The sequence below is a fragment of the Drosophila suzukii genome, chromosome Y (assembly GCF_043229965.1).
Source record: "Drosophila suzukii chromosome Y, CBGP_Dsuzu_IsoJpt1.0, whole genome shotgun sequence".
Lineage (NCBI taxonomy): Eukaryota > Metazoa > Arthropoda > Insecta > Diptera > Drosophilidae > Drosophila > Drosophila suzukii.
Genome location: NC_092085.1, coordinates 2079956 through 2107477, shown reverse-complemented (window position 1 = coordinate 2107477; position 27522 = coordinate 2079956). Strand labels below are relative to the sequence as shown.

General features: G+C 45.6%; 1 protein-coding gene and 1 pseudogene across 1 annotated transcript; one reads left to right on the top strand and one right to left on the bottom strand.

The window, feature by feature from the left end:
* Window positions 1-6479: 6479 nt before the first annotated feature.
* Window positions 6480-11518, bottom strand: LOC139353618 (uncharacterized; annotated as a pseudogene).
* Window positions 11519-23879: 12361 nt separating this feature from the next.
* LOC139353547 (uncharacterized) lies at window positions 23880-26990 on the top strand. The gene is made up of 2 exons (XM_070997905.1): window positions 23880-24576; window positions 25522-26990. Exons 1-2 carry the CDS (start codon window positions 24294-24296, stop codon window positions 25593-25595), a joined length of 357 nt encoding a protein of 118 aa, XP_070854006.1. The 5' UTR covers window positions 23880-24293; the 3' UTR covers window positions 25596-26990.
* The last annotated feature ends 532 nt before the right edge of the window (window positions 26991-27522 follow it).

Genomic DNA, 27522 nt, shown 5'->3' with positions numbered 1-27522 from the left:
ATCGGAGCACAGGAAGCCATGCCAGAATGTTGGCCGAACCACAACCAGCGCCTAGAAGGAACGAGTACGAGATTCCAGCGTATGCAGGAGCATCACCAATAGGTCAACAGAATTTCACACGACCGGCCAGACGACCACCCACCCCAGCCACAGTTTTACAATCAGTTCCTCGAGTGGGGAACAGGTCAATGGTGCCGAACTTCAGTCTTGCTTGCAGGAATTGTGCCCAGGAGGGTTACCGTTTAGCTACATGTCGCAATCCCATAGTCCTCTTTTGTTGGGATTGTGGTCGCAGAGGAGTACGCACTCTCGAGTGTTGCCGTCGTACCCAGCCGGGAAACGAGAGGAGTCTTCCCCGGAATTAGGAGAAATCTTACAGGTTCAGTCGAGCAGAATTATCGCGCAGGTGCAAATCGAGGGTCAGGAGTTTAACGCTACCATAGACACCGGAGCTAGCAGAAGCTTCGTGAGCGAACGAGTTGTTCAACGTGTAGGGACGCCACATAACGTACGGTCGGTACACACTCATGTCAGCCTGGCGGAAGGCTCACGCAAGGAGATAACCAAGTCTCTGGTAGTTTTCCCTTCGTTCATGGAAGACGTACTATTGGGCATGGGCATGTCTGCCACTCTCCAATGCGACCGCGCTTCGCTGCAGCTGTACCCTCTCCTAATAAGCAGCCCCACTAACGACTTAGCTATGCCTCCTCTCTTGACAAATGCGTTCACTCCAGCAAACAACGATCCAGATAACGAGGTGCAAACCACCCCGACCAGCAGTATTTTAGGGTCTCGAGACGACAACGCCGTGCGAAATAATCCATTTCGACGGAATCATGCTACTGTTTCAGCGGAACCAGTAGAGGAAGGGCGAGCGCCTTCCCCAGTCAGACCAGGATACACGCCTGACACTGGAGGAGCACTAGCCGCAATCACCGCAAACGCCGAGCAAGAATTAGAACCCTGGGTAAACAAATTCCTACAGTAGGAATTGGCCAAATTCGAAGGAATGACGGGAGTGTCAAATATCGCTGAGCATACGATCACGATGCGAGATGATAAGCCCATGATAGGTATTTTCCTAAGAATCCCGCGATGCAGAGGATTATCGATGAGCAGATCGACGAACTGCTACGCAACGACTGTATAGAGCCTTCTCGGAGCCCCCACAGCGCCCCTATTGTACTCGTGGGCAAGAAATCTGGAGAGATGCGACTATGTGTAGATTTTCGACAACTAAATGCCCATTCTATTCCAGATGCATACCCGCTGCCAAGGATAACACACATCTGGGACCGTCTGCGCCATGCCAAGTACATATCGACGCTCGATTTGAAGAGCGGATATTGGCAAATCCCTGTAGCCGAGTCCAGCCGCGAGTGCACAGCATTTACAGTCCCCGGGAGGGGCTTGTACCACTGGAAAGTGATGCCGTTTGGCCTCCACTCAGCACCAGCCACATTCCAGCGGGCGCTCGACAGCGTCATAGGACCGGACATGGAGCCCAACGCGTTTGCGTATTTGGATGACATCATCATCATCGGCCGCACTCTGGAGGAGCATGTGCAGCATCTACAAGAAGTATTTCGACGGCTACGAAAGGCGAACCTTCGTCTCAACGCGAAGAAATGCAGTTTCTTTAAGCGCAGCCTGGTGTACTTGGGACACGTCATCAGTGAGGAGGGAATTCACACGGATCCCGACAAGATTTCGGCAGTACGGCGACTGAGTCCGCCCACCACATGCAAGGAGTTGAGGAGATGTCTAGGGATTGCGTCATGGTACAGGAGATTTGTACCCAACTTTGCCAGCGTAGTGCAGCCCATGTCTTTGCTACTCAAGAAAGGAAAGAAATGGCAATGGGAGCAGGAGCAGCAAGATGCGTTCGAGGAACTCAAAAGAAAACTCACGGAGGCGCCGGTTCTCGCCTGCTCCGACTTCAACGAGATGTTCGTGTTGCAAACAGACGCCAGCGACATCGGCCTAGGAGCAGTTTTAACGCAGAAAATCCAGGGAGAAGAACGAGTCAACGAGAACGCATTCGCCAGCAGACGCCTCATCGCCGCCGAGGAGAACTACTCCGCCACAGAAAAGGAGTGTCTGGCTATCATATGGGCCATCAGGAAACTCAGATGCTACTTGGAAGGTTATCGATTTGAGGTGATAACGGACCACCTCGCCTTGAAGTGGCTCAACTCGATTGATAATCCCACCGGCCGCATAGCGCGCTGGGCGTTTGAACTGCAGCAGTACCAGTTTGACGTCACCTATCGACGCGGGAGCCAGAACATTGTTGCAGATGCACTTTCTCGACAGCCTTTGGAAGTACTTCAGATGATCCAGGAGGATAAGCCGGGATGCACATGGTACCAGCGGATGCTGAAACTTGTTCAGGACAGGCCTGAAGATTACCCGGACTACGCGTACGAGAACCAACAGCTCTATCGGCATATCGGATCTCGACCTGACGACGAAGACTCCGTGCCCTGGAAACTGTGCGTAGCCAAGGAACACCGACAGCGAGTACTGTCGGAATGCCATGACCAGCCGACGGCAGGACATCTCGGAATCAGGAAGACAACCACCCGCATCGCCCAGAGATATTACTGGCCAGGTCTTTTCCGCGATATTGCCAGGTATGTCCGCAAGTGTGACACTTGCCAACGGTTCAAAGTCAGCCAAACCAAACCGGCGGGAAAAATGTTCAACAGACAGATTAACGAGCCGTTCGATACTGTCTGCGCCGATTTTATTGGCCCCTTCCGCGATCCAAGAGTGGGAATACGATGCTGCTCGTATTCTTCGACGCCTTTTCGAAATGGGTTGAGTTGGTCCCCTTGAGAAAAGCTACTTCGGCGCATCTCGAAAAATCCTTTCGGGAGAGGATTTTGAATCACTTTGGTATTCCCCGAACATTTGTCTGCGATAATGGGACACAGTTTACGAGTCGTTCATTCAAAGCCTTCTGCAAGCAGGCGGGAATGGAGATCCAACATACAGCACCTTATACTCCGCAGCAGAACCCGACAGATAGGGCCAATCGCACCATTAAAACGATGGTCGCCCAGTATATCGAGGACAAGCAGACGACGTGGGACGAACTTCTGCCCGAACTGAATCTGGCAATTAATAGCAGCATCTCAGAATCAACCGGATTCAGTCCAGCGTTCATCGTCCAAGGCAGAGAGCCACGACTCCCAGGAGCCTTGTATGATGAAGTGACTCCAGGACCAAGCCAAGCGCCACGTTCACCCGAAGCGAAAGCGGAATTCCTACGGGACATTTTCAAGGTAGTACAGGAGAACACTCAGAGAGCTTCGTTGGAGCAGCGGAAGCATTACGATCTCAGGCGACGTGCGTGGAGACCGACCATAGGATCGCTGGTCTTCGTAAAACAGCATCATTTGTCCAGGGCAGCGGATAACTTTGCCGCTAAGCTAGCACCCAAGTACGAGGGCCCGTACAAAGTAAAGTAAAAACCCAGTTAGTAATCGTTAAAACAAAGCACTAATACCCTTTTGTTCTCCCCTACAGACATGGCGTCGGACAACCCGTCACACCTGTGGCGCATGACAACACGCAAGCCACGGCCACCCACATTTCTCAACGCCCCCCGAAGTAGGAGGGGAATGTGAGGAGTCGTTTGACCCCTCACAAATAGCGCAACCAACATCGCCAGCGCCAACAGCATCGGCCGCCAGCGCCAACAGCATCGGCCGCCAGCGCCAACAACAACGCCAGCTAGCAGCTACAACATCGCCAGCGCCAACAGCAAACAAAACCCTCGCGAATAACTTTGTAAAAAAAAACATTGTACAGTGCATTTAATATATAAGCTTAGCCAATAATCATAAGATTTGTAGTTATATTGATACACAATAATTATTTTAGCTCAGCCTAAGCGATAGGTTCTGTTTACCTTTTCCCCCTCCGTTCTCACATCAGCAGTAGCCACACACACACACACACACACACACCAGGAGAGAAACGAAATATTCACCACGATAAGTGCAGCGCCGCACAGGAGCAAGCGAGAGAGGACATGCGATCGAGGAGGAAAACAACCCCCGAAAATTGGCACGCGCCAAGGGAAGAGCGAGAGAAAAGGAGTACCGAAACTTCGACAAGTGGAAAAAACCCAGAGCAGCCGAAAACTTGAACAAAACGCGGCGGCAAAGCTTGACTAGCTCTCTTTTGGAAAAGGCGGTGCACGGGATCAGAAGTGCTAGGAGTCATTTTTGCAAAGGCGGTGCACGGGATCAGAAACAGGAGCTCTCTTTTGGAAAAGGCGGTGCACGGGATCAGAAGTGCGAGGAGTCATTTTTGCAAAGGCGGTGCACGGGATCAGAAACAGGTCTCTCTTTTGGAAAACGCGGCGCACCGGACCAGAAGTGCGAGCAGTTCACTTTTGGACTTTTGGAAAACGCGGCGCACCGGACCAGAAGTGCGAGAAGCAGGGGACTCTTGCAAAGGCGGCGCACGGGATCAGAAGTGCGAGCAGAGCATATTTATGTGGACAACGGGAGTCTTTTGCCTTCGGGCTGATGCCAAGTGACCCAGGAAGGAGTTTACCTAGACGACCTCGAGGAGAGTGTGCCTGCCCAGGACCAGCGGCGGAGCACCCGGAGTCACGCGTGTGTGTGTGCGTGAGAGCGTGAGAGTCCCGTGCAATGAGAAATTTCTCGAAGGCCTCGATGCGGTTTCGCCCAGAGTAGGCTAGAATTTATAAAGCATGACCTAACCTAACCCGTTAATTGCGAGCACTGAGAAAAAAAAAAACATGAACCAAGAATTTAAACAAAGAATATTTTCTTACATATCTGAACACATGTTGTTGCCATGTTGTTCTTTTTCCCTTTGACTACTTTGATTTCTGATTTGATTTCCGAGCTGACTACACCGAGAGAAAGGGGTGGACCCAACTTTAGGAAACCTGTTGCTCATTAATTAAATAAAAATATTTCTCAGATGTTAAAAATACTACGCACTGCCACACCCTCTTTCCAAAGGAACTTCGGGAAATATTTTTTTAAAAGGAAAATTTATTCTTCTTCTTCTATCACTGCCGGCTGTATTGAGCCAACTCGCGCCCGACTACACTGGGAAAACAAAATAAAGTAGAAACTCGAGTTACAAATGAATCAATAAAAATACCCCAATAAATGTATTTCTCGCCTGATTTTAATGCAACTCGTAGGGAAAAAAATCCAATCAAGCTGGCCACGCATAAATATGAATATTTCCAGACAAATGCCTAGATTTTAGGCCATAAATTCTGCCCTAGGGAAAAGTTGTCCCCATAATCGATCCCCTCTATCTCGGCCTTCTCGTAGCGAATGCTATGAGCCAGGCCCAAATGCGCGTTACCGCTGACGCTTTTCACTCTGCTACAGACACCGAATAAACTGTTTCTCTCACTCCGTACCCCGGTGGCTGGCACTCTACATCTCACGCCAGCCAACCGATTTTCGTATTAGACCTTTTTGTCCCATATCTTTACAAATATTTTCGGTAAAGAGACCCTGACGGGACTGAGTATATCCCAGCCTACGAGACTTCTTTACAACTTTCAATGTTGTTTTGCGTCTGTTGTGTTTGCTTGCTGTGGCCGCTCGCTTGTGTTTTCCGTTTGTTGCTGTTTTTTGAATATAAAATAAACGACGCGCCGAAAGTAATTGTTATTTGTTCCCCGTGCCCCGTGTTTTTTTTCGCGTCTAGTAGTCCTTGTGCCCGTCGAACGGAAGTGTCAAACTCACCAGTGCTAGTCGCCCCAGTTGTGCAGTCAGTAGGACCACAAGTTTCCACACACGACAGGCCTGTTTGCTGCTCTCTCTGCCCGGCAAACAAACATTTAGTGAATATTTTCTACACTTTTTGTTCGGTCGTGTTTTTTATACCCGTTACTCGTAGAGTAAAAGGGTATACTAGATTCGTCGGAAAGTATGTAACAGGCAGAAGGAAGCGTTTCCGACCCCACAAAGTATATATATTCTTGATCAGGATCACTAGCCGAGTCGATCTAGCCATGTCCGTCTGTCCGTCTGTCTGTCCGTCCGGATGAACGCTGAGATCTCGGAAACTATGGGAGCTAGGCTATTGAGATTTGGCGTGCAGATTCCTGAGCTTCTTACGCAGCGCAAGTTTGTTTCGGCACAGTGCCACGCCCACTCTAACGCCCACAAACCGCCCAAAACTGTGGCTCCTACAGTTTTGATGCTAGAATAAAAATTTTAACTGAAATGTATTGTTCTCATCAATACCTATCGATTGACCCAAAAAAAAGTTTGCCACGCCCACTTTAACGCCCACAAACCGCGAAAACCTGTGACGCCCACAATTTTCATGCTAGATAAAAAATTTTAACTGAAATGTATTGGTCTCGTCGATACCTATCGATTGATCCAAAAAAAAATTTGCCACGCCCACTCTAACGCCCATAACGCTTAAATCTGTATACCGCCGGTAGGTGGCGCATTTTAATCTCGCTTTGCTGCTTGCATATCTCCATATAGCTGAGTAACGGGTATCTGATAGTCGAGGTACTCGACTATAGCGTTCTTCCTTGTTTTATTTTGCTAAAGTCACGTTGTGCCATCGGTATTGTTTTCGTTTCGGTTTTCGGGGAACAGTGCCGTTGTTCGTCTTGGGGGTCTAGTGACCTTGCGCGACCCGCACCATGGACCTGCGCAGCTGGCGTAAGGTCCTTATCCAGTAGGTCATCGAGTGTCGCTTCACCGAACACAACTTCATCACACTGGAGCAGTCAGACATCGATGCCTTCTTCTCGATCTACGTGCAAAAGGCCCAGGTGGCGCCGGTAGAGGAGGAGAACGCGCTGCCGGCCCAGCCTGGGGAGCACCGCTCCCCCCTGCAGAACTTCCTCCGAGATCATTATCCAGAGTTCAGTGCCCACATAGATGGCCGTGGCCAACTTGTGACCGCGGACTACGTGTATGTCTACACACTGCTCCTGCATTACTCATGCGTGAAGCAGCCCAGCGTGTTTATCCACAGCATCTGCAAGAAGCTGCCGGAGCTAGTGCAGACCTGCATCGCAAACTTCTTCGGCCAGACGTTGGAGCAACAGCTGACGCGCCAATTTCTCCGCCAGTCTATGAACAATGTGGCTGTGATTTACCGCCAGGGCGTCCAGATCAGCCCCAGTCGTCCGAGCTGCAGCACCATGAGTCCCGAACTGACCATTGACACCACACCGGACACATCCTCGTCCACATCCGCATCGCCTCAGCCGCCGAGCAGCACGCCACAGATCCGTCATCCAGCGCCTCCAAATGTCCGCCAACGAAATGCTAGCAGCGCACCCGGGAGCTGCACGGTGTTCGGGCCCAGCTGGAGGTGGTGTCCTACGAGAAGACCATGCTCGAGGAGCAGCAAACGGAGAAGGAGGACCTGATCATAGAAATGCTGGACAACATTGATGGGGCCAGAGGGTCAGGCTCGATGCTGTGCTTCTCGACGAAGCAAGCCACACTCTCGCTTAGCTCCAGCAAGATAGCGTTCTGCTTCTGCAGCTCTTTCCTCAGCTCGGCGTTCTCGTGCTCCTTCTCGCGCAGCTGCTTGTCGACCACAGAGCTGTGCAGATTCTCGGGCGTGGTGTTCGGGGACAGGGAACAGTTGAGCAAATCCGAGGACGCATTTAGAACCTCACGTCGGTTGTGTAACTCCTCGCGCGCTTCCTGTAGACAACGATCCAGCTCCTGTTTGTCGCGCTTCAGGCTGGATTCCTCCAGGCGCTGTTCCAGCTATTCAAGAAGAAAAACAAAAAAATATAAATATATATTTATGGAATTTTGGGTAGGTATTATGTAGGTACTTTGAATTTATATTTCCTAAACAGCGCCCTTTTTCGCCAATATTAATTTTAGAATTATGTACCTAGTAGCTTTAATTTAATTAAATAATTAACAACCATTAAATATGAATTCAAAAATATTAATTTAACAAATAAAATTCCCTCTCAATACCAAAAGTGTGTACAGTTCCGACCCAAAGGTGACTAGTTTTTCGCTGATATTCACACAAAATTCGCCGGATTTAGTTCTTTTGTGTAATGCCCCCATAAAATCAGAGAGGTAGCATACCTGCTCGACAAGCTCGGATTTTTCGGCGCGCAAATCCTGTAACTTATCGTTAGTCTCGGCTATAATGGCCTCCTTTTGGCTGCTTTCCTTCATCAGGCTTCGCTTCAACTGAAATGAGGAAAGTTTTATTATTGGTTTATGGCACCAAGTACCTGTGACCATCTGGTGGTCTACTACCTACATGATCGAACTCATTTAGCACGTTGTCTGCATTCTCACCATTCTGGACGGCGTTCTTGAGCTTGGCCAGTTGACTCTTGGCCATCATGTTCTCTGTAATGGGAAAAAACGATAAAATATGTTACTATCATATTTAACTACTATCAGAGGGATGTAAGCCACAAGATCTATGAGGCATTCTTACCTTTGTTTAGCGTTTTAATCAGATCCTCGTCCGCTTGCTGCCCTTCGAGCATGGTCTTCTCGTAGGACACCACCTCCAGCTGGGCGCGAACACCGCGCAGCTCCCGGGTGCGCTGCTCCAGCAGCTCGGTTCTGGGTGTGAGCGGAGCGGACATTTAGAAGCGCTGAATTTTGTGTGAATATCAGCGAAAAACTAGTCACCTTTGGGTCGGAACTGTACACACTTTGGGTATTGAGAGGGAATTTTATTTGTTAAATTAATATTTTTGAATTCATATTTAATGGTTATTAATCATGTTAAGCTACTAGGTACATAATTCTAAAATTAATATTGGCGAAAAAGGGCGCCGTTTAGGAAATCTAAATTCAAAGTACCTACATAATACCTACCCAAAATTCCATAAATATATATTTATATTTTTTTTGTTTTTCTTCTTGAATAGCTTAAAACGTCCGGGAACAAACTACTCGCGTGCGTGGACAGAATCCGGGAGCTGGAACAGCGCCTGGAGGAATCCAGCCTGATTGTATCTTCCAGAGAAGATACAATCAGCTCCCTGAAGCGCGACAAGCAGGAGCTGGATCGTTTTCTACAGGAAGCGCGCGAGGAGTTACACAACCGACGTGAGGTTCTAAATGCGTCCTCGGATTTGCTCAACTGTCCCCTGTCCCCGAACACCACGCCCGAGAATCTGGACAGCTCTGTGGTCGACAAGCAGCTGCGCGAGAAGGAGCACGAGAACGCCGAGCTGAGGGAAGAGCTGCAGAAGCAGAACGCTATCTTGCTGGAGATAAGCAAAAGTGTGGCTTGCTTCGCACAGCATCGAGCCTCTGGCCCCATCAGTGTTGTCCAGCATTTCTATGATCAGGTCCTCCTTCTTCGTTTGCTGCTCCTCGAGCATGGTCTTCTCGTAGGACACCACCTCCAGCTGGGCGCGAACACCGTGCAGCTCCCGGGTGCGCAGCTAGCATTTCGTTGGCGGACATTTGGAGGCGCTGGCGATCGCGATGATCAGCTCGGCGGCTGAGGCGATGCGGATGTGGACGAGGATGTGCCCGGTGTGGTGTCAATGGTTAGCTCGAGACTCATGGTGCTGCAGCTCGGACGACTGGGGCTGATCTGGACGCCCTGGCGGTAAACCACAGCCACATTGTTCATAGACTGGCGGAGAAATTGGCGCGTCAGCTGTTGCTCCAATGTCTGGCCGAAGAAGTTTGCGATGCAAGTCTGCACTAGGTCAGGCAGCTTCTTGCAGATGCTGTGGATGAACACGCTGGGCTGCTTCACGCACGAGTAATGCAGGAGCAGTGTTTAGACGTACACGTAGTCCGCGGTCACAAGTTGTCCACGGCCATCTATGTGGGCACTGAACTCTGGATAATGATCTGCGTTGGAATAAAAATGGGTCTCATTATTTGGCTAGTTTTAAGCAACAAGTTAGGGGAGGAAAATCCTTGGAAAATCCCAAAACCTTTTCGAGGCGCCAAGGGAACTAGCTTAAAAGAGGACTTGAGAAGTGTACATACCCTTGCATGTCCTATAGTAATCTAAGGTTTCACTAAAATTGTATAAAATGGCCATTAATCCTTGAATAATCCTACTATTTCAACTAGTTTATTGACAATAAAGTGAAGTAAAATGGAAGAAAGAAAATCCTTTGAAAATCCCAAAATAAGAAAATAACTAAATTAAAAAGGGGAATTTGATATGTACATATCTAAAAAGAATTTATATTCCCTTGTATTTATAATCACAATTCAATATTTGACTAAATAGGAATAAAATAAACATTTGCCCTTGAACAATACTTATATTTCAACTAGTTTTATTGAAATTAAAAAAAATTGCTCATATAATCAGTTCTATAAGTTAAATATCAAGTCGGTTAGGGTCTATTCAAAGTCCTTCCTTTTCCCCATGAATGTTCCTATATCCAAAACATTTTTTTCTTATCTAGATATGAGGTAATACACCCTGACAGTACTGAAATAATATACAATGACCATTAGTCCTTGAATACCATTATTTCCACTTGTTCTGTTTACAACAAAGTGAAATTCTCATATAATCAGTTCTTTAACAATCGACTCTTGTAGGTGCCTATGTTTTTTCTATATGAAAGTTCCTATATCAAAGGTGTCTTGGAATGTAGACTCATGACATTTGGGCAACCATGACTTTGAAAAAATAGTATCCCCTATAGTATAGTATAGTATTGAAAAAATAGTATAGTATAGTAGTAAAATAGATGAAGGATGACAACCCTGTTTTTCAGGAGACATGACATGCAAAATTATTTCGGGCTGGAAATGCAAAATACCCGAACTCACCTCGGAGGAAGTTCTGCAAAGGCGAGCGGTGCTCCCCGGGCTGGGTCGGCAGCGCGTTCTCCTCCTCCACCGGCGCCACCTGGGCCTTTTGCACGTAGATCGAGAAGAAGGCATCGATGTCCGACTGCTCCAGCGTGATGAAGTTGTGTTCGGTGAAGCGACACTCGATGACCTGTGTCGGGAAATCGCGTAAGTGGATGGCATCGGGAAGACCTGCGAAGATCCCAGGATCTCTACTACTTACCCACTGGATAAGGACCTTACGCCAGCTGCGCAGGTCCATGGTGCGGGTCGCGCAAGGTCACTAGACCCCCGACGAACAACGGCACTGTTCCCCGAAAACCCAACCGAAAACAATACCTATGGCACAACGTGACTTTAGCAAAATAAAAAAAACACGACCGAACAAAAAGTGTAGAAAATATTCAATAAATGTTTGTGTTTGCCGGGCAGCGAGAGCAGAAAACACGTCTGTCCTGTGTGGAAATGTGGAAGCCTGTGCTCCTACTGACTGCACAACTGGGGCGACTAGCACTGGTGAGTTTGACACTTCCGTTCGACGGGCACAAGGACTACTAGACGCGAAAAAAAATACACGGGGCACGGGGTACAAATAACATTTACTTTCGGCGCGTCGTTTATATTATATTCAAAAGCCGACGCTAGGGATGGGAGAAATGTATCAAAATCGATACTTTTCGTATAAAAATAAATATTTATATCGTGATATTTTTCAACTGACTTATCGCTGTTATCGCTATCAGCAACGTAAGTGACGGAAACGTAAGTGCGTAAATACAAATAAATATTTATGTCCTTCAAATTAGCGTCGGCCTGTTAGCAATGTCCGTCAAATTAGCGTCGGCCTGTTAGCAACGAAAGTGGAACGGTGGAATTTGGAACATGGGGGCTCTTTTTATTTTTAAATTTTCTCGCTTTTTGGGGACCAAATCGAAAAATCTAAAATGCTAGATTGTTAAGAAAGAAAAGATCTATCGATCTAGGTAGGTTTGAGACACATCCGAGGTCTATTAATGTTTCAAAAATGCATTTGAAAAATCGTGTCCCCACAATTTTCTTAACTGCTCCCCTCACAGAGGTTGTGCCAATATGCACGATAAGCCAAGCTATTGGGGGTTAATTCAAGCTCCTTTTCTGAAAGTTTCATTAAAATCAAACCCACAGTTTTCGAGAAAACAGCCTAACAGTGACGCAACCTCGGATTTTCCCCATACAAAAAAGGGGGCAAAAATGAAATTACCTACGGCTCCACTCCTAGAAGTTGTGCCAACATGCACGGTATATGGGTAGATAGGGGATAATCTAAGAAGTGTTCTGTGAAAATGTTATCAAAATCAAACACACAGATTTTGAGAAAACTGCTTTACAGTTGGGGGTGCTAAAAAGGTTAATAAAAGACCGTTTAATCCAGAAACTGAACCTTTAGATACTAAGACATGAACCTCAATGTAAACAGCTTAGCCATGACAATCATTCGACGCTAACTTTCTATAACTTTATACAACTTTCACAGAGGTTGTGCCAACTTGCACGGTATCGCATTAGAAGGGGCATCATTTTAGCTAATTTCTGAATAAATTACAGGCAATTCAAATCCACAGTTTTCGAGAAATTCAAGTATTTTCAATTATGGCTTTTGCCACGCGGTCACACTGTCCAGGCCAGCGAGAAATCGTATGCACCCGTGACATCAACCATCAAAATATATATGCAAATTTTAATTAATTCATAAAACTCTCACAGAGATTGTGCCAACTTGCACGGTATCGCATTCGAAGGGGCATCATTATAGCTAATTTCTGAGTTAATTACAGGCAATTCAAACCCACAGTTTTCGAGAAATTCAAGTATTTTCAATTATGGCTTTTGCCACGCGGTCACACTGTCCAGACCAGCGAGAAAGCAAATTCAGCCAAGTCATTTACCACGAAAAGGTATTTATCGGTATATGGCCAAGTGCCAAGCTACGACCTACAACACTTAATTGAGCCAATCGAATACTTTTGGCCGCCAAGTATTGAAAAATATATATTTTATGTTTCAAATTTTCATTGTGATATGTATGCACCCCCTAATTGGTATTTATTTCCCTATTATTTTAATGTATAATTCATCGAAATCGAGCCAGTGGTTTGGTAAAATTTAACATTTTATTGATTTAAGAAAAATATAAAAATTACCTATTTGCTATTGTGGAGTTGCCATACTGCCGAACAGAATCCCCGTTACTTTGAATTAGAAGCTCGTGCAGAGAAGTAAAGTGAAAAGAAAATAAAAGCTGAAATTTATAATAAAACTTAAAACATAGATACATCATGTGTAATTTATTCGTATTAAAACTATTTTGCTGCTCGCTAATGCGATTAGTGTGAGTGCTGGCAGCGCGGTTGCCAAACGATTTAAAAATCGCTTAACAGACAACACATCCGCGGCCCAGCTTCATCGCGCCCAACATCCCAGCTTCCACAAAGTGCATATCGATTTCCTTCTGTGTCGACATGTTGATGTCCCAGTGCCACAGAGAGTCTGCTGCATCATTTCTAAGTCTCCTCCGGCTTTTGTTTGAGTTTCGATTCGTGACTTCTCCATCCTGGTTGAAAGTAAATCCGCTCGACACAAAAGGAGCGCGCAGAAGCACACGGAGCATAGCTGGTACAGCGAGGAGCACTCTTCAACTTCCTCCCTCCCCGGCATCGCTATCTTCGTTATCCTTATCATTATCCGGCATACGCGCGGAAACATCGTCCACCCCGAGTAAACAATGTTGGCGCCTGGAAACACTCAAGTGCAATATTTGGCAACAATAACTTAATGTCAACATAAGGTTTTTTCGGATCGTGACTGCAACTCCAGTGGCGGCTTATCAATGTTTAACCAGAGCTGCATAACAGGCGCAGAGCTACAGCAATAAGCCCCGGAGGAGATACTGCTGAGAAGACTTGGATATTTTTGAGAAAACATTTTTTTATTGGACGGAAGAGGCGAGCCCCAAGTGGTATGCATAGCCGAGGACATCGGGCAGGTGCTGAAATCCCATTCTCCCCCAACTAACATTCCGGGGATATGGCGACAAATCCGCTCTTAATTAATTAACATTTGACTTTGTGTACCGCCATGTGAGCTAATTAGAGGTCGCGACCCCCCGCATGGCGACCCCAATTAGTCGCCCCATTCGATTAAACCCGAGTGCGCTTCGGCTGCTTTCCGGAATGGTGTCATACCTGCCATAAAGCATGTCTGCCAGCCGTCAAAGGCGCCGTGTCAACACGACCATTGCACTTCTGCTCCGGCGGGACCAAGATGACATTGCATCACCACCATCGATTCCAGTGGGTCAACAGCCGTCCCGGTGACGGGGTTGCCATCCCCCCGACCCAGGGCTTAGTTCGGTGCGTGTGATTAAACAATTGCATGGCCGGGTGGGAAGCCCTATTTGCCTTTCGGAAAAGAAATTCCTGGAACGGCCCTTATTAAATTGCTCAACCTAAAAGTTTTGAATTTCTCACACGGACACCCTACAACAATTTGGCTCTCAAGTGGCGGCAATGTGACAAGTGGGGGTATTATTTCAAGTGCAGTGGCGTTCATGACTGGGACCCCGGGTGGAGCGGACGCGTCCGCAAAACATTACTCAAATCGCCCCTAATGGTGGTGTATTTATATTTCGGGGCACGGAGGCCAGCTGACCGACTCATGGACGCGCAACAATTCCATTTACAAATTATAGCTTCGGTGTTTTATAACATATAACCTCCTAAGCTTGGAAATAATTTTTATTTATTTATTTACATTCTGGTTTTGGGACAATTGCAAATTGCCACCAACCACTTAATTTAGCTATAGCTACTGGGCCTTAAGCTATTTACATATTTTCTGCAAAAGTTTATTTATATATAGTTATTAACAAAATTTAGATATTGTTATATAAGCGTATGGCCTTGATGAAATCATTGGCGCTGACGATATTGGTGGATTTTGGGGATAGGGCATCAGGTGACTTTATGGAGAGGAAAAAGTGCCGCACGTTGTTTCGCGTACCGCAGTGCTCGCACTGGGGTGGGGGTTGTTTATTGAGAACATGCTCATGGGTGTATCTTGAGTGTCCAAAACGTAGTCTTAAGAATTTTGTGAGATCTCTGCGGTTGATGTTGTCTTCGGATGGGATGGTGTAATCTTTAATTGATCATTTCTTTTCGTTGACATATTTGTAGTGGTCAGATGCGTTTTATCAGATCGATTCCATTTGTTTTTTGAAAGTATTTTAAATGAATAACTGTGTGTCTGTGAAGTTTTAGTTGCATTCCATAACCTGTGGGCTTCTTTTGTTGTGAGCTTCTTTTGCTGCTAGGTCTGATGTGTCGTTACCTGGAATCCACAGTAATATAATCTTTGGTTGGTGGCGGTTGAGGATGTCTCGAGTACGAACGGTATAGAAAGATTGGTTATTGGTGTTGGTAACTAAAGTTACAGCCCTTCAGTTCAAAAAAAAAGTTTCACTTCTGAATCACCTTGTGAATCCCGTGGGACATGTCCTCTTGCACAAGTGAAGAACAAGTGACGCTCCATATAGTAAATTGTATGGGATGTCCGCATTTTCACAAGTGAAAATTCAAATGAAAATTTTTCGAAGTCCCACGGGATTTCACTTGTTCCTTATACCCATTTTTCGTATGGCCTGTCACGTGCCGGTGACACGTCTCAAGTGAAATCACTTGTGAAAATAACATTTTTCCCATGAGTTTTCACTTATGAAATCTCTTGCAAGTGACACGTCCCAAGTCAAATCACTTGTGAAAATGAGATTTTTTCCATGCGTTTTCACTTATTAAATCACTTGCAAGTGACACGTCCCAAGTGAAATCACTTGTGAAAATCAGAATTTTTCAATGAGTTTTCACTTATTAAATCACTTGCAAGTGACACGTCCCAAGTCAAATCACTTGTGAAAATGAGATTTTTTCCATGCGTTTTCACTTATGAAATCACTTGCAAGTGATACGTCCCAAGTGAAATCACTTGTGAAAATCAGATTTTTTCCATAAGTTTTCACTTATAGAATTTAAAATACATAAATTTGTATATACTTTTAAATATTTTCTGTTAAAGGACAATTATTTTTAGTAAGCCTAATTTTGTGTTACGTTAATTTGCTTTTTACATTGGTCATCGCCTTCCTTAAACCTTTGTCCGGGTCCTCCGAATCCTTGGCCAACGCTCCTGATAACGATCGTAACGAGTGATACACCAATCGAAAGGTATCGTAAAAACCAAAAAGATTGCATACCAAGACTTTCGAAATATAGATTTGTTTGGGAGAAAAGGCGGTGAAAGTGTAAAAGTAAAATTTTAGAAAATTGGAGCTGCTGGATACGGTGGGGCTAAAAACCCCCGGCTATTTAGCTAGTTTTATTCTTACTGTGAATAAGCGTCGAATGACACCTCATTTGTTGAAATGAATTTTAAAAGCAATTAAAACTTATACCAAAAGTACACCAAACTTTTATAAACTATATACTCATGTTTGTTAAATTAAGTTTAGTTCGACTTAACTTGTTTCCAGTCCATTTTTAAAGTACTTAGACCAGATAATAATAAGAAACAACACGATCCTTGAACGATCACATTTTCCCCAATTTCAAAGGCGACTCAACATACAAGCTCAAAGTGTCCCAACTTACAGACCTCCTAATTTTCCGACCTCTCCCCTAAAAATTAAAAAAATTACATGAATATTTTCTTGTTATTTTCAGAAATAAAAATGTAAACGTGACCAAGGCTATAGAAGCCGCTTTAGAGCTATGACTAATAGGGACGTCAGGCCGTTTGTCAGAAAACGAGTACCAAATAATTCTTACGTCTTTACGTAAAAATTTTTGTATTGCCAATAGTGGATATTTTAAGCAAAAAAATGCTCCAAAAAAATGGCAGAAACGATTTTTCCTAAATTACAAAAGAGTTTTAGAAAAGTTGAATTTAAAAAGAAAGACTTTTTTATTGGAAAATAAATCAGAGAAATCAGAAAATGAATTTCCTGAAGTTAGTGGTAGTGGCTTCCTGAATTGCAATCACTTCCGCTTGGAAAACACTACAGTGGTCTGGTAGGCGGAATGAGACTTTTAAGTCTAGTTCGGGGGAAAAGACTCCCCCACCTGTTTGGGAGTTAAGCTTGGAACCGTCAGTGTATATGTTGACGGCGTTTACGAATTTATGTGGGAGGTTGTCCCAGTCTGAACGGGTGGGTATATAAATTTTGTATCTTCTTTTGAAGTCGACTATGGGTGGGGCGTAGTCTGTATAACGTGGTAGGGGTGAATGCTTTGATAGGATATTGGAGTGACCCGTGGAGCCTGTTGTCCATGCCGCTGCTTCACGGAGCCTCAGCGCTGTGGCTGATGCCCAGCTTTTGGCAAGTAGGTCCAGGGGTTGGAGATCGAGAATTGTATTTAGTGCCTCAGTGGCGGTAGTGCGCAGCGCCCCACTGATGCAGAGCTCTGCGCCTCTTTGGATCTTGTGAAGGATCCGGAGGTTACAGTTTTTATCTAGAGAAGGCCACCAAACGATGTTTCCGTAGAGTAGAATGGGCCTGACTATTGCAGTATATAGCCAGTGAACTATCATGGGGGAGAAACCCCACTTCCTCCCCATGGCTTTTTTACAAGCGAAGAGGGCTATGGCCGCTTTGCGTGTGCGATCTAGGATGTTATCAGTCCAGAGGAGCTTTTTGTCAAGAATGACACCTAGGTACTTTGCTTGGTTGCTAAAGGTTAGGCGCGTTTGGTGTAGTTTTGGGGGAACTAGAATTGGTACCTTGTACTTCCTTGTAAAGAGAACTAGTTCGGTTTTTTCCGGGTTAACTCACAGTCCACAGCCAGCTGTCCACCGGGAGAGGGTGGATAGGGCTGTCTCCATTAGATTGCAAAGGGTTTGCGGGAATTTACCCTGCAGTAGGATAACCACGTCATCCGCGTAGGCTACCACTTTTGTGCCCGCCTCTTCTAGGAGTGAAAGCAGTTTGTTGACCACTAAAACCCATAGAAGAGGTGAGAGTACGCCCCCTTGTGGGGTTCCTCTACTGACGTTCCTGGTCGAGTGGGCCGGTCCCATAGTGAAGTGCACTACCCTGCTGGTTAGCATGGTGTGTATGAGTCCCACTATGGGCCACTCAATGCCCAGTTCAGTCAGAGCACAAGTAATCGCCGTTGGGGTGACGTTGTTAAAGGCGCCTTTTATGTCTAGAAACGCTACAAGAGAGTATTCCTTATTGCGGAAGCCTCGTTCTGTACTGTACACTAGAGAGTGGAGGGCGGTATCGGTTGACCTACCCTTACGGTACGCATGCTGTGCGTCAGAGAGTAGGCTATGGTCGATGGTTAGTCTGATATGGGTGTCGATTAGCCTTTCCAGGGTCTTCAACAAGAAGGAAGAGAGACTGATCGGGCGGATGTCCTTTGGGTTGGTGTGGGAGGGCTTGCCGGCTTTCGGTATAAAAATTACCTTAACGTCCAGCCACCTTGTTGGAATATGGTTTAGAGCAAGGCAGCCGTTGAAGATGGCTGTCAGCCAGGGAAGGGACATATCTAGTGTCCGTTGTAACTGAGCCGGGAAGAACCCATCTGGGCCAGGTGATTTGCAGGGCTTAAAAGAGTTGACAGCCCACTGAATGCGGCCAGGGTTTGAAATGTTGTCAATACTCTGGTCGTCTAAATTCTCCTCTATGTGGAGGTCCTCCACTACATGGGTGTTCTTAGGGAAGTGGGTGTCTAATAGTAGTTCAAGGGTTTCCTGAATGTTTTCCGTCCAGCTGTCAGCATTGGTTTTAAGATAGCCAATGGTCGCTGGAGCTTTAGCTAGAATTTTTCTGAGTCTGGATGCCTCCGCAGTAGATTCTATACCACTGCAGAAGTTAGCCCAGGCTCTTCGTTTTGATATTCTAATTTCCTTTTTGTATAGGCTTAGTTTTGTATGATATAAATTCCAGGTGGATTCGCTATTGTTGTATTTAGCTTTATTGAAGTAAGTTCTACACTCTCTTTTAAGTTTCGCTAGGGTTGGGTTCCACAATGGGGGTTTGTTCTTTGTTTTGACTGTTCTGCATTACATTGCCCTGGTACCACCCTGCATCTGTGCAATCGGGTGGCGGGCCTGGGTTTTCGTCCAGCACTTTCAAGGCCACTGATGCAAGGGCCCGTCTAACCAGACCCCATTGGTTTCTTGGGATCCTTCCGCCTTCAACGCTCTGGTCGATGACACCAATGATCTTCCGATCCTTTACCACTTCCGCAAAGGATCTCGACCATGTGCCGCGGTTGGTTACCTTAGCCTTCTTGCTCGCTGGTTGAGCTGACTGCATCAACCTCTCTCGCTTGTTGCTGTGGGTGGTGGTCATAGCGATGTCGAAGTCGAAGGATAATTGCCTTTGCCCAGGCTATGTCCTCTTGGATTTTCAGGTAATCCAATTTCGATGTCTGATCCTCCCGTATCGGATTGGTGGCCAGCCGTTTGAGGATCCTAGAAGCCTTCCTTCTTTCAAGAGGTCCTGCATGGTTAGGTGGTACCCTTTTAAACTCCTTTGCCCTGGTACTCACCACGAGACCGGCCTTAGCGCTACCCTCAGGTTGGAGTGGCTTGTTAGCCACACATACGCTGGTGGGAGGCTTGGGCTTGTCGCTATGGCGAGTTGGGCTTAGCCGGCTGCGTTGTTCGCTGGCCTTGGCAGGGGTGGACGTCACGTGGACTGGGGTAGTCAGAGCCGTGATCTTGCTCTTTCTTTCGTCGTTGGTTACGACTTCCGACTTTATAAGAGTGTCGGGCTCTTGTCTTGTGCAGTCTTTTAGTTTTATATTTGTTAAATTCTTCATGTTAATTCCCACGAGCTGCGGAGAAAGGACAGGTCTACCCGGGCAGAGATCCGCCGTACCCGGGTAAGGCTGAATTAGAACAGGCGGTCGCCACTTGCCTGAGCTCACCGTTTGAGACTGAGTTGTTTGATGACTCGGGCTCCCAGCCAGATTGACTCTCGGCACGGTACGAGTGACACCTTAGTCCAGCCCGGGGTGAGATGAGTTGTGTGGGTAGGGAAGAGGTAGGTACAGAGCGTGTGGGCAGGGGTGTGTGTGAGCTATTTGTCGGAGGCGGCAGCACAAGCGCGACGTCGGTACTGCTACGGCGCAGATACCCGCTGACTGTCCGGGGCTACTTATTTGCGCTTCGTGTTGGGGGCTTGGTGGTAGCCGGGCCGTGTCCAACTTCCACGCTTATTCGTAGCTACCCTGGAGAACCAGGGCGCTCGCTATCCGCAACCTGCGACCCGTTCGGTAGCCTTCAGCTCGGCGCCCTCAGAGCCATCCCACTAGCTCTTTGGCCGAAAAAAAAGGAACAAGTAAAATCCCGTGGGACTTCGAAAAATTTTCATTTGAATTTTCACTTGTGAAAATGCGGACATCCCATACAATTTACTATATGGAGCGTCACTTGTTCTTCACTTGTGCAAGAGGACATGTCCCACGGGATTCACAAGGTGATTCAGAAGTGAAACTTTTTTTTTGAACTGAAGGGCTGTAACTTTAGTTACCAACACCAATAACCAATCTTTCTATACCGTTCGCACTCGAGACATCCTCAACCGCCACCAACCAAAGATTATATTACTGTGGATTCCAGGTAACGACACATCAGACCTAGCAGCAAAAGAAGCTCACAACAAAAGAAGCCCACAGGTTATGGAATGCAACTAAAACTTCACAGACACACAGTTATTCATTTAAAATACTTTCAAAAAACAAATGGAATCGATCTGATAAAACGCATCTGACCACTACAAATATGTCAACGAAAAGAAATGATCAATTAAAGATTACACCATCCCATCCGAAGACAACATCAACCGCAGAGATCTCACAAAATTCTTAAGACTACGTTTTGGACACTCAAGATACACCCATGAGCATGTTCTCAATAAACAACCCCCACCCCAGTGCGAGCACTGCGGTACGCGAAACAACGTGCGGCACTTTTTCCTCTCCATAAAGTCACCTGATGCCCTATCCCCAAAATCCACCAATATCGTCAGCGCCAATGATTTCATCAAGGCCATACGCTTATATAACAATATCTAAATTTTGTTAATAACTATATATAAATAAACTTTTGCAGAAAATATGTAAATAGCTTAAGGCCCAGTAGCTATAGCTAAATTAAGTGGTTGGTGGCAATTTGCAATTGTCCCAAAACCAGAATATAAATAAATAAATAAAAATTATTTCCAAGCTTAGGAGGTTATATGTTATAAAACCCCGAAGCTATAATTCAGCTGGCCTCCGTGCCCCGAAATATAAATACACCACCATTGGGGGCGATTTGAGTAATGTTTTGCGGACGCGTCCGCTCCACCCGGGGTCCCAGTCATGAACGCCACTGCACTTGAAATACTACCCCCACTTGGCACATTGCCGCCACTTGAGAGCCAAATTTTTGTAGGGTGTCCGTGTGAGAAATTCAAAACTTTTAGGTTGAGCAATTTAATAAGGGCCGTTCCAGGAATTTCTTTTCCGAAAGGCAAATAGGGCTTCCCACCCGGCCATGCAATTGTTTAATCACACGCACCGAACTAAGCCCTGGGTCGGGGGGATGGCAACCCCGTCACCGGGACGGCTGTTGACCCACTGGAATCGATGGTGGTGATGCAATGTCATCTTGGTCCCGCCGGAGCAGAAGTGCAATGGTCGTGTTGACACGGCGCCTTTGACGGCTGGCAGATATGCTTTATGGCAGGTATGACACCATTCCGGAATGCAGCCAAAGCGCACTCGGGTTTAATCGAATGGGGCGACTAATTGGGGTCGCCATGCGGGGGGTCGCGACCACTAATTAGCTCACATGTCGGTACACAAAGTCAAATGTTATAATGTAGACATTATTATGTAGACATTAAATTATTGTTGCCAAATATTGCACTTGAGTGTTTCCAGGCGCCAACATTGTTTACTCGGGATGGAGGATGTTTCCGCGCGTATGCCGGATAATGATAAGGATAACGAAGATAGCGATGCCGGGGAGGGAGGAAATTGAAGAGTGCTCCTCGCTGTACCAGCTAAGCTCCGTGTGCTTCTGCGCGCTCCTTTTGTGTCGAGCGGATTTACTTTCAACCAGGATGGAGAAGTCACGAATCGAAACTCAAACAAAAGCCGGAGGAGACTTAGAAATGATGCAGCAGACTCTCTGTGGCACTGGGACATCAACATGTCGACACAGAAGGAAATCAATATGCACTTTGTGGAAGCTGGGATGTTGGGCGCGATGAATCTGGGCCGCGGATGTGTTGTCTGTTAAGCGATTTTTAAATCGTTTGGCAACCGCGCTGCCAGCACTCACACTAATCGCATTAGCGAGCAGCAAAATAGTTTTAATACGAATAAATTACACATAATGTATCTATGTTTTAAGTTTTATTATAAATTTCAGCTTTTATTTTCTTTTCACTTTACTTATCTGCACGAGCTTCTAATTCAAAGTAACGGGGATTCTGTTCGGCAGTATGACAACTCCACAATAGCAAATAGGTAATTTTTATATTTTTCTTAAATCAATAAAATGTTAAATTCTACCAAACCACTGGCTCGATTTCGATGAATTATACATTAAAATAATAGGGAAATAAATACCAATTAGGGGGTGCATACATATCACAATGAAAATTTGAAACATAAAATATATATTTTTCAATACTTGGCGGCCAAAAGTATTCGATTGGCTCAATTAAGTGTTGTAGGTCGTAGCTTGGCACTTGGCGATATATCGATAAATACCTTTTCGTGGTAAATGTCTTGGCTGAATTTGCTTTCTCGCTGGTCTGGACAGTGTGACCGCGTGGCAAAAGCCATAATTGGAAATACTTGAATTTCTCGAAAACTGTGGGTTTGACTTGCCTGTAATTAACTCAGAAATTAGCTATAATGATGCCCCTTCGAATGCGATACCGTGCAAGTTGGCACAACATCTGTGAGAGTTGTATGAATTAATTAAAATTTGCATATATATTTTGATGGTTGATGTCACGGGTGCATACGATTTCTCGCTGGCCTGGACAGTGTGACCGCGTGGCAAAAGCCATAATTGAAAATACTTGAATTTCTCGAAAACTGTGGATCTGAATTGCCTGTAATTTATTCAGAAATTAGCTAAAATGATGCCCCTTCTAATGCGATACCGTGCAAGTTGGCACAACCTCTGTGAAAGTTGTATAAAGTTATAGAAAGTTAGCGTCGAATGATTGTCATGGCTAAGCTGTTTACATTGTGGTTCATGTCTTAGTATCTAAAGGTTCAGTTTCTGGATTAAACGGTCTTTTATTAATCTTTTTAGCACCCCCAACTGTAAAGCAGTTTTCTCAAAATCTGTGGGTTTGATTTTGATAACATTTTCACAGAACACTCCTTAGATTATCCCCTATCTACCCATATACCGTGCATGTTGGCACAACTTCTAGGAGTGGAGCCGTGGTAATTTCATTTTTGCCCCCTTTTTTGTATGGGGAAAATCCGAGGTTGCGTCACTGTTAGGCTGTTTTCTCGAAAACTGTGGGTTTGATTTTAATGAAACTTTCAAAAAAGGAGCTTGAATTAACTCCCTATAGCTTGGCTTATCGTGCATATTGGCACAACCTCTGTGAGGGGAGCAGTTAAGAAAATTGTGGGGACACGATTTTTCAAATGCATTTTTGAAACATTAATAGACCTCGGATGTGTCTCAAACCTACCTAGATCGATAGATCTTTTCTTTCTTAACAATCTAGCATTTTAGATTTTTCGATTTGGTCCCCAAAAAGCGAGAAAATTTAAAAATAAAAAGGGCCCCCATGTTCCAAATTCCACCGTTCCACTTTCGTTGCTAACAGGCCGACGCTAATTTGACGGACATTGCTAACAGGCCGACGCTAATTTGAACGACATAAATATTTATTTGTATTTACGCACTTACGTTTCAGTCACTTACGTTGCTGATAGCGATAACAGCGATAAGTCAGTTGAAAAATATCACGATATAAATATTTATTTTTATACGAAAAGTATCGATTTTGATACATTTCTCCCATCCCTAGCGTCGGCTTTTGAATATAATATAAACGACGCGCCGAAAGTAAATGTTATTTGTACCCCGTGCCCCGTGTATTTTTTTTTCGCGTCTAGTAGTCCTTGTGCCCGTCGAACGGAAGTGTCAAACTCACCAGTGCTAGTCGCCCCAGTTGTGCAGTCAGTAGGAGCACAGGCTTCCACATTTCCACACAGGACAGACGTGTTTTCTGCTCTCGCTGCCCGGCAAACACAAACATTTATTGAATATTTTCTACACTTTTTGTTCGGTCGTGTTTTTTTTATTTTGCTAAAGTCACGTTGTGCCATCGGTATTGTTTTCGGTTCGGTTTTTGGGGGACAGTGCCGTTGTTCGTCGGGGGTCTAGTGACCTTGCGCGACCCGCACCATGGACCTGCGCAGCTGGCGTAAGGTCCTTATCCAGTGGGTAAGTAGTAGAGATCCTGGGATCTTCGCAGGTCTTCCCGATGCCATCCACTTACGCGATTTCCCGACACAGGTCATCGAGTGTCGCTTCACCGAACACAACTTCATCACGCTGGAGCAGTCAGACATCGATGCCTTCTTCTCGATCTACGTGCAAAAGGCCCAGGTGGCGCCGGTGGAGGAGGAGAACGCGCTGCCGACCCAGCCCGGGGAGCACCGCTCGCCTCTGCAGAACTTCCTCCGAGGTGAGTTCGGGTATTTTGCATTTCCAGCCCGAAATAATTTTGCATGTCATGTCTCCTGAAAAACAGGGTTGTCATCCTTCATCTATTTTACTACTATACTATACTATTTTTTCAATACTATACTATACTATAGGGGATACTATTTTTTCAAAGTCATGGTTGCCCAAATGTCATGAGTCTACATTCCAAGACACCTTTGATATAGGAACTTTCATAAAGAAAAAACATAGGCACCTACCAGAGTCGATTGTTAAAGAACTGATTATATGAGAATTTCACTTTGTTGTAAACAGAACAAGTGGAAATAATGGTATTCAAGGACTAATGGTCATTGTATATTATTTCAGTACTGTCAGGGTGTATTACCTCATATCTAGATAAGAAAAAAATGTTTTGGATATAGGAACATTCATGGGGAAAAGGAAGGACTTTGAATAGACCCTAACCGACTTGATATTTAACTTATAGAACTGATTATATGAGCAATTTTTTTTAATTTCAATAAAACTAGTTGAAATATAAGTATTGTTCAAGGGCAAATGTTTATTTTATTCCTATTTAGTCAAATATTGAATTGTGATTATAAATACAAGGGAATATAAATTCTTTTTAGATATGTACATATCAAATTCCCCTTTTTAATTTAGTTATTTTCTTATTTTGGGATTTTCAAAGGATTTTCTTTCTTCCATTTTACTTCACTTTATTGTCAATAAACTAGTTGAAATAGTAGGATTATTCAAGGATTAATGGCCATTTTATACAATTTTAGTGAAACCTTAGATTACTATAGGACATGCAAGGGTATGTACACTTCTCAAGTCCTCTTTTAAGCTAGTTCCCTTGGCGCCTCGAAAAGGTTTTGGGATTTTCCAAGGATTTTCCTCCCCTAACTTGTTGCTTAAAACTAGCCAAATAATGAGACCCATTTTTATTCCAACGCAGATCATTATCCAGAGTTCAGTGCCCACATAGATGGCCGTGGACAACTTGTGACCGCGGACTACGTGTACGTCTAAACACTGCTCCTGCATTACTCGTGCGTGAAGCAGCCCAGCGTGTTCATCCACAGCATCATAAATTAATATTTTTGAATTCATATTTAATGGTTGTTAATTATTTAATTAAATTAAAGCTACTAGGTACATAATTCTAAAATTAATATTGGCGAAAAAGGGCGCTGTTTAGGAAATATAAATTCAAAGTACCTACATAATACCTACCCAAAATTCCATAAATATATATTTATATTTTTTTTGTTTTTCTTCTTGAATAGCTGGAACAGCGCCTGGAGGAATCCAGCCTGAAGCGCGACAAGCAGGAGCTGGATCGTTGTCTACAGGAAGCGCGCGAGGAGTTACACAACCGACGTGAGGTTCTAAATGCGTCCTCGGATTTGCTCAACTGTTCCCTGTCTCCGAACACCACGCCCGAGAATCTGGACAGCTCTGTGGTCGAGAAGCAGCTGCGCGAGAAGGAGCACGAGAACGCCGAGCTGAGGAAAGAGCTGCAGAAGCAGAACGCTATCTTGCTGGAGCTAAGCGAGAGTGTGGCTTGCTTCGTCGAGAAGCACAGCATCGAGCCTGACCCTCTGGCCCCATCAATGTTGTCCAGCATTTCTATGATCAGGTCCTCCTTCTCCGTTTGCTGCTCCTCGAGCATGGTCTTCTCGTAGGACACCACCTCCAGCTGGGCGCGAACACCGTGCAGCTCCCGGGTGCGCTGCTAGCATTTCGTTGGCGGACATTTGGAGGCGCTGGATGACGGATCTGTGGCGTGCTGCTCGGCGGCTGAGGCGATGCGGATGTGGACGAGGAATGGTCAGTTCGGGACTCATGGTGCTGCAGCTCGGACGACTGGGGCTGATCTGGACGCCCTGGCGGTAAATCACAGCCACATTGTTCATAGACTGGCGGAGAAATTGGCGCGTCAGCTGTTGCTCCAACGTCTGGCCGAAGAAGTTTGCGATGCAGGTCTGCACTAGCTCCGGCAGCTTCTTGCAGATGCTGTGGATAAACACGCTGGGCTGCTTCACGCATGAGTAATGCAGGAGCAGTGTGTAGACATACACGTAGTCCGCGGTCACAAGTTGGCCACGGCCATCTATGTGGGCACTGAACTCTGGATAATGATCTCGGAGGAAGTTCTGCAGGGGGGAGCGGTGCTCCCCAGGCTGGGCCGGCAGCGCGTTCTCCTCCTCTACCGGCGCCACCTGGGCCTTTTGCACGTAGATCGAGAAGAAGGCATCGATGTCCGACTGCTCCAGTGTGATGAAGTTGTGTTCGGTGAAGCGACACTCGATGACCTACTGGATAAGGACCTTACGCCAGCTGCGCAGGTCCATGGTGCGGGTCGCGCAAGGTCACTAGACCCCCAAGACGAACAACAGCACTGTTCCCCGAAAACCGAAACGAAAACAATACCGATGGCACAACGTGACTTAAGCAAAATAAAAAAAACACGACCGAACAAAAAGTGTAGAAAATATTCACTAAATGTTTGTTTGCCGGGCAGAGAGAGCAGCAAACAGGCCTGTCGTGTGTGGAAACTTGTGGTCCTACTAACTGCACAACTGGGGCGACTAGCACTGGTGAGTTTGACACTTCCGTTCGACGGGCACAAGGACTACTAGACGCGAAAAAAAACACGGGGCACGGGGAACAAATAACAATTACTTTCGGCGCGTCGTTTATTTTATATTCAAAAAACAGCAACAAACGGAAAACACAAGCGAGCGGCCACAGCAAGCAAACACAACAGACGCAAAACAACATTGAAAGTTGTAAAGAAGTCTCGTAGGCTGGGATATACTCAGTCCCGTCAGGGTCTCTTTACCGAAAATATTTGTAAAGATATGGGACAAAAAGGTCTAATACGAAAATCGGTTGGCTGGCGTGAGATGTAGAGTGCCAGCCACCGGGGTACGGAGTGAGAGAAACAGTTTAT